At 47.0% G+C, this 6,831-nt stretch overlaps 1 protein-coding gene across 2 annotated transcripts in view; it reads right to left on the bottom strand.

Annotated features, from left to right (window-relative positions):
• Positions 1-831: 831 nt before the first annotated feature.
• The window catches only part of LOC128915584 (contactin-4), a 345,257-nt gene continuing 339,257 nt past the window's right edge, over positions 832-6,831 (bottom strand). For both annotated transcript variants that reach the window (XM_054216146.1, XM_054216147.1), the window contains exons 21-24: positions 5,907-6,093; positions 5,316-5,428; positions 3,597-3,765; positions 832-2,421 (exon numbers count right to left, since the gene is read on the bottom strand). In XM_054216146.1, coding sequence (XP_054072121.1) covers positions 2,321-2,421; positions 3,597-3,765; positions 5,316-5,428; positions 5,907-6,093 — 570 coding nt within the window. In that variant the 3' untranslated portion in view covers positions 832-2,320. The remainder of the gene's footprint in view (positions 2,422-3,596; positions 3,766-5,315; positions 5,429-5,906; positions 6,094-6,831) is intronic.

Here is a 6,831-nt window from a genome sequence, read left to right as displayed (position 1 = left end):
ACACCTCCCACCAGACCAGGTTGCTCCAAGCCCCGTCCAGCCTGGCCTTGAGCACTCCTCCTCAGAAGCCCCCCGAGACCCAGCAGGTCCCCAGCAGCGGTGCTGTACCTGCAGGGCTGTGCTCGGGGTGCAGGGTCTGTGCGGCTCCACTCTCGGTGCTGCCCCGCGGCTCCTGCTGCTGCCGGGCGGCTGCGATGGCCGCGGTCGCGCTCGAGGATGGCGAATGCCCGTTCGGTCTCTTTCTTTGGGTTTTTTCCCTTCTTTTCCCCTCTCAGCGAGGCTCCGAGCTTCCCAAGCTGTAGAGGCTCCACTCCGACGGCACCAGCCCACACACGCTTGGAGAGGTCATGACTCCTCATAAATAGACATTATCACCCCAAATTTACCCCGTTTTGGAAGCAGAATTAAACCAGAGACATATAAATAGATATTTTTTTCTGCCTCCACAAAGTTCTGACTTAAACCTACTCCTATTTTGTATCTCCACATCAGTGACAGCCCCAGCAGGTGCTGCCTATTGCCGTGGGGAAATCTGTCACCGGGTACAATGAAAGGTGGAGGAAAAACGCTCCTGGGAGACAGGTATCTTTACAAATGACAGAATATTTATTACCAATACCTTTAAAAAAAGATTACATCTGCTAGATCACTGATAAATATCATTTACACTGGGGAGAAAACTACAGAAGCTTTTTTTTTTTGTTCTGTTTTTCTTGGTTTTGTGTTTTTTTTTTTCTTTTTTTTTTTCTTTTTTTTTTTTTTTTTACATAGAAGTAACCATATCAAACTAAGAAAGGAACACAGCTTGAAATACTGACAATATTTCTCTGGTCAACACCCCTGACTTTTACACAAGTGGAATCCTGATTATGAGTTACTGAATAAATATATTTAGAAGGTCTAAAAGTTAACTGTATTATTTTGTAAGCAAAAAAGACAAGTTACAGGCAAATTCAAGCTATCAGAAAAAAAAATAAACAAACCACTGCAGCGCATTTAAACTTGAAAATTTTATAGAAAATTCCATTGCCTTTTACTAGCGTTATCCCATCTGAGTGAACTTACAAAATTACCCCGTAGTAACAAACAGTCCTTCTCTTAAGAAGAATTATTTTGCTGTGGATATTGTTGTTTTCCGGCGTGACTCTCTTTTTGCCTTCCGGCTTCTGTGAAGAGTTTCTTAAAGAAGCGCAGAATTCCCAGCAGGGAGGTGCCGGAGATCCCCCTCCCCGCGGGCAGCCGGCGCCGCCGATGCTGATGCTCGCGCTCCGGACCACATTCCCCAAGCGTTTTCCATACGGTGGAGTGCGGAAGGATGATGTGATGTTCCAATGCAGGTGGAAAGCAAGCGCGTGTTCGGACAACGAACCCAGGGCAGTTTTACATCTCAAGAGTCGCTGTGTTCTGATTTCCTTGGAATAAAATCCCCTAAAGCGAGGTGGATTTAGCCGGGTTTGCAGCCAAAGGGGAGAACCGCATCGTTCGCTCGCTCCTTCGGGTGCCTCTTCGTCACTAGAGGCAGAGATCGCATCTTTGCAGTATCTTCATTCCTACCCAATTTAGTGCTAATTATGATAAAGACAAAGCTATTTCAAGACAGTAAAAACGGACCCTCGCTGCACAATGCCAGAGTATTAGCTACATGTCCTGTAGTCCACAAACAACCAAAATTCATGTGTTTTTTCAAGATTATAGTGTTCTTACTGAGTATTTCGAGTTTGTCTTGCTTAGACCTCTGAATAAAATGTAACATCTTGTGTCTTATAAGCACTTGATTTAGCACAAGAATCATCGTAACTGCCATTTAAATGCAGCCGCATTACGAGCGGAATCTGGAACGGTTCTGCCTTGCGTTAGCCTTGTAAAACTGTACAGGAAAGTTGCAGCCAATTTACTAAGAACAACTTTGACCTCTCCGTCATAAAGGAAAAAATTCCAAACGATATTTTCATGATAACGTCGTCCATAGCATTTTATAGCAGAGGAAAAATTAATATCTACATCATATGTTAACTTTAAAAAATTCTATAAAACACTAAATATATAATAAAAAATATGCATATAAGGACATATGTAAACTGCTTTGGTAACATCATATTACAGATGTTTTCAGTGCATTGCAGAGTTTCCAAGGAAACTTCAGACAAAGCTATATTTGCTTTGAGGAAGTACTGTATAATGCCATTCCTAAAGAAGCATAAACATTTTTCCAGTAGTAAGATGTACTCGAACCACAATATTACTTAGTACTGGGTGTCTTCAAAACAACTAGCTAAATGTTGCTTATATTATAAACAAGAAGTCCTTTATGTCATTTTTGTCATAAACTGGACCGGGCTGTGAGCGAGATCATTATCGTGCTGATGGCTGACAGTGTACAGGCGTTGGAGGTGGAAGAGCCGGATCCTCTCGCGTATGCGTCTGGGCAAAGGAGAGAAGGGAAGAAAAATCAGCCAGGGGCGGAGAGAGCAATGTTCGCTCACCCCAACCTCTCTCCCGGGGCTTTACTTCTGTTTCCTCCTGCTGCGCGGTGGTGGCAGAGGTGAGGTGGCTCCGGGGAGGGTGGGCCGCCCAGACCGCGGAGCCTGGCCGCATCGGTCCCTCCCCTGGCTTCAATAACCTCCTCTTCACTGCGTTTCGCCTCTCTAACTGAATTTTTGGTTTAACTAAAATTCCTGCCGCTCTTGTATTGAGGCTACTTGCACAATTATATTACTTCAGGGCCTGTTTACTTTTTGGTTTGTTTTGTTTTTTTTTTTTTACAACAGTACTATATTCAAGCTGCTCCTTACGGCGCCAGCCTGGCACGATGCACGTCCCAGAGGAGCCCCGTACCTGCTCCGTGGCCCACTGCGTTGAGCCAAATAGGAACTGGCATGTGTTCCTGCTCTCCCGCGCCCTCCCGGGTCTGCTGACTAAATTCCTCGGGATGGTTTATACAACCACAGCGTGCAACTATGGGGGAGATAATTCTGATCTCACCCAGGGTTTTTTTACATTGCTGTAATTTTAATGCCATATTCCTGCATTGCAGAGGCTCCTGATTTAATGCAGCTTATAAACTGTGGCATTATTAATGGAAGATGGGACATGGAGATTTTGCAAAAGCAATGTTGTGTAATAAAATACTCTCTTTCCTGTTTGTTCTTCTACACAACCTCATTTCCCTAAATAAATATTTATGCATCCAACACACAATGGAATGTGGCTATACAGTAGCCTTATAAATTTAAAAGGCTCTGAACATTGCATTTTGTATTTTGTTATAGTGAACTGCAGTGAAACAATATATTCAACATATATACGAGTATGGAAGTAGGAGAGTGGGAAGTGTGTGGAAAGCTTAAATACAAATATAAGTAGTTATGATGGCGTTTCTTATAGTTTAATCTTGACTCAGGGTGAAATCAGAACTACCGGTCCTGGGTCAGTCTCGGCTCCCTCCCGGGGGGATGCCAGACCCTGCTCAGATTCAAGGTTCTGCTTCGTCCCTGTTTGGGGACATCCTCCTGTGGGGACAGTGAAGCCGGAGGAGAGGGGCTGGGGACGTTGGCTCCCCGTGGCTCAGCACCGACCCCGGTTCCTCCCGCCCTTACTTGATATCTTTGGAATTCGGATTTGTTCGCTGCTGCTGCCGTCGCCCCCGTCGCTGAAGGGCTTGATCTCTATGATGTAGTCCTCGTCGAACGGCAGGGAGAGCTCCACCGAGGTTTTATTCGTTTCTATCACGGACGTGCTGCTCTGCCTGTTCCACCGGTACAAAACCTGCAGCGACGGGCAGAGAGAAAAGGAGGCAGAAACGGCAGAGATGCCCATTGCCCTGAGGGTGTCCGGATTTGCTGCGGCTCTTTTCCTGCCCCTGATGCTCAGACACGGGGTCGGTCACAGAGGGGCCGTTTGGGTTTGCCGGGGACCTGCCACCAGCGCAGCGGTGACAGTGCCCGGGCAGGGGGGTGACACTGGGAGGAGGGTGATGCCAATGCGCAGCACCAAACACGGCACCGGTTCCTAGTGAAGCCCCTCGGTGAGATCTTTAGCTTGATCAAGCTAAAATAAATCCTTAGGCTTATTTTTAGAGGTCTGAAACTTCTTATTAGGATTCTTCAGGAAATTGAGTTGGGGTAATTGATGCAGTGCCACAAACGGCTTCCCAGAAAAAATAAATGTCTTTTTGAATGACCACCTAAGATCTGCGAATTCTACTAATTTAGATCATAAATTGTGACATAAAATGCAAGATTTCCAGGAAAAAAACAATAAAAATGGGCAATGTTTTGCTACGATTCAGGAAAGAAATCAATCTGGCTGTGCTATCCTAACGGTAAGGTAAAGGAGGACTTTTTAGAAGCCCACTAGATGGAGTTTGCTTTTTCAGGGTGAAAAACTCTCTCACCCTCTTTCAGCTGACTTCTTAATTTGCATTTCAAACCTAAAATATGTAGTGAAAAGTTGGTCCAAACTGCTGGGATTCATCTGAGGTTTTGACTAAAAACCCTGAGGAATAACTTATTTTTGATAATCCGATAGAGTGCACCAAAGATACTTAAAAGTTAGCGCAGAAATTGAGGAGCTGGCACAGGCTCGCAAAGCTGCCGCCACCGGCATTTCAGATTTTGAAGAAGATACAAAGCATGTCCAGGTTCTTCATCATTTCAAGCTCTGGTGGAAAACGTTTGCACAACTCAACCCTCAAGGCAAGGGCTGGCAATTGCACACCAATGTCTTCTTTGGGCCAAATTAAACCCTTGTGTAAGGCGATAGAGCTGAATTCTTCCCAAGATTTCTCTCTAGATAAATTATACCCTATTAAAACTGCTACTAATGAGGATTCTCTTTCTTCTCCTTTGCTTTCGGAAGAAAATGGGAGCTATTAAAAAAGCATTTTATTTTTCTGCAATTAAGGAGTCGACTACCGCCTTTGGAAGGTTACCGCCAAAGGCAGGAGAGCAGTTGTGTGGTGGGAGCTCCAGAGGAGGTGGTGAGGAGCAGGGGAAGGTCCATGGGCTGAGACGGGTGCTTGCCGGGGCAAGCATTGCTGGGGTGAGGCCAAGTCACCAGCAGAACGTGCTCACGCTACATGAGTATGGCCTCTGTTTCTGGAGGAATGCTCCAGTTTTAACCTGGAAAACCACGCAAGTGCCATGAAAAACACCTCATCTGGTCTTACTATAACCCCCAACTTGACGCTGGATTCATGGAAATGTTCCTTATAGCCCAAGATCAGAATCCAGCGACGGATAAGCTTAGTGAGGGTTCACGGCAGGCCCAGGGGGTGGTGAGGGGGTGGTATTGTCCTGTGCCGACAAAATACTCACCTTGTAGCCTCTCACTTCTGACTCGTTGTCCAGCGCTTTCACTTGGTCCCAGTTCAGTATGATCTTGGAGTCGGACGAATTCCATATGACATTCCCGGGGGGCTGACTTGGTGCTATACCAAAATACACACAGCACTGTATTACTAAGGAGCACCAATTCCCAGTTGGATACCACCCAGTACCAATGTGGCTTCCACCACCACAGCTGAACATGTCCAGAGTCCTATCACTCCAGAAAGCTAATGAGCTGTTTCACTGATTTGTGTCCTCAAGGTCACGGGAGGTGTGACACAACACAGCGCTCTAAATGAAAAAAAGATTCAATCAGTTGCTCAACACGCCTGAGATCAGAAGAAAAAAGCCCTCTTGAACGATGAGATAAATATTTAATTTTCCTGCACAGCTGTGATTTCAGTTTTGCATGCTCTGCTTACTTAACACGAGGAAGAGCCTTACAAAAGAAAAAAAGACCAGGCTGGTAAGTCAAAAACCCAGCAAAGAAAAGTCTGACAGCTCCTTCAGACTCCAGAAAGCTTGAACACTGGCAGAAACCCTCCCAGGCAAGAGCCCCCCATCCTCCCAAACACTCACGTGGCTTCTTGGTTGTGACGTTGACGGTGGCGCTGGAGGGGCCAGTGCCAGCCGTGTTGTACGCTCTGACTGCCAAGTGATACAGCGTGTTGCCCCTCAGGTTGGTGACTTTTGTGGACGTTTGATTGCCAACTGTTCGAATCCTTTTTGCATTTTCTTCCTTTTCGTCGTGTCTCCAACACCTGACCTGAGAAGCAGAGCATAGAATCATAGGGTTGGAAGGGACCTCTGGAGCTCATCTAGTCCAACTCCCTGCCACAGCAGGGTCACCCAGAGCAGGCTGCACAGGAACGCGTCCAGGCGGGTTTGGAATGTCTCCAGAGACGGAGACTCCACCACCTCTCTGGGCAGCCTGTGCCAGGGCTCTGCCACCCTCAGGGTAAAGAAGTTCCTCCTCATGTTTAGGTGGAACTTCCTATGTTCAAGTTTGTGCCTGTTACCTCTTGTCCTGCCCCCGGGCACCACTGGAAAGAGCCTGGCCCCATCCTCCTGACACCCACCCTTTAAGTATTTACAAGCACTGATAAGATCCCCCTCAGTCGTCTTTTTTCCAGACTGAAGAGACCCAAGTCCCTCAGCCTTTCCTCATAAGAGAGGTGTTCCAGTCCCCTCATCATCTTGGTAGCGCTTTGCTGCACCCTCTCCAGCAGTTCCCTGTCCTTCTTGAACCGGGGAGCAGAGAACTGGACACAGGACTCCAGGTGTGACCTCACCAAGGCAGAGTAGAGGGGGAGGATGACCTCCCTCCACCTGCTGGCCACACTCTTCTTGATGCATCCCAGGATGCCATTGGCCTTCTTGGCCACGAGGGCACATTGCTGGCTCATGGTTATCCTGTTGTCCACCAGGACTCCCAGGTCTCTTTCCACCGAGCTGCTCTCCAGCAGGTCAGCCCCCAACCTGTCCTGGTGCAGGGGGTTATTCC

Source organism: Rissa tridactyla, chromosome 10 (genome assembly GCF_028500815.1).
Source record: "Rissa tridactyla isolate bRisTri1 chromosome 10, bRisTri1.patW.cur.20221130, whole genome shotgun sequence".
Classification (NCBI taxonomy): Eukaryota; Metazoa; Chordata; class Aves; order Charadriiformes; family Laridae; genus Rissa; species Rissa tridactyla.
This window is presented reverse-complemented; position numbering and strand designations above follow the sequence as displayed.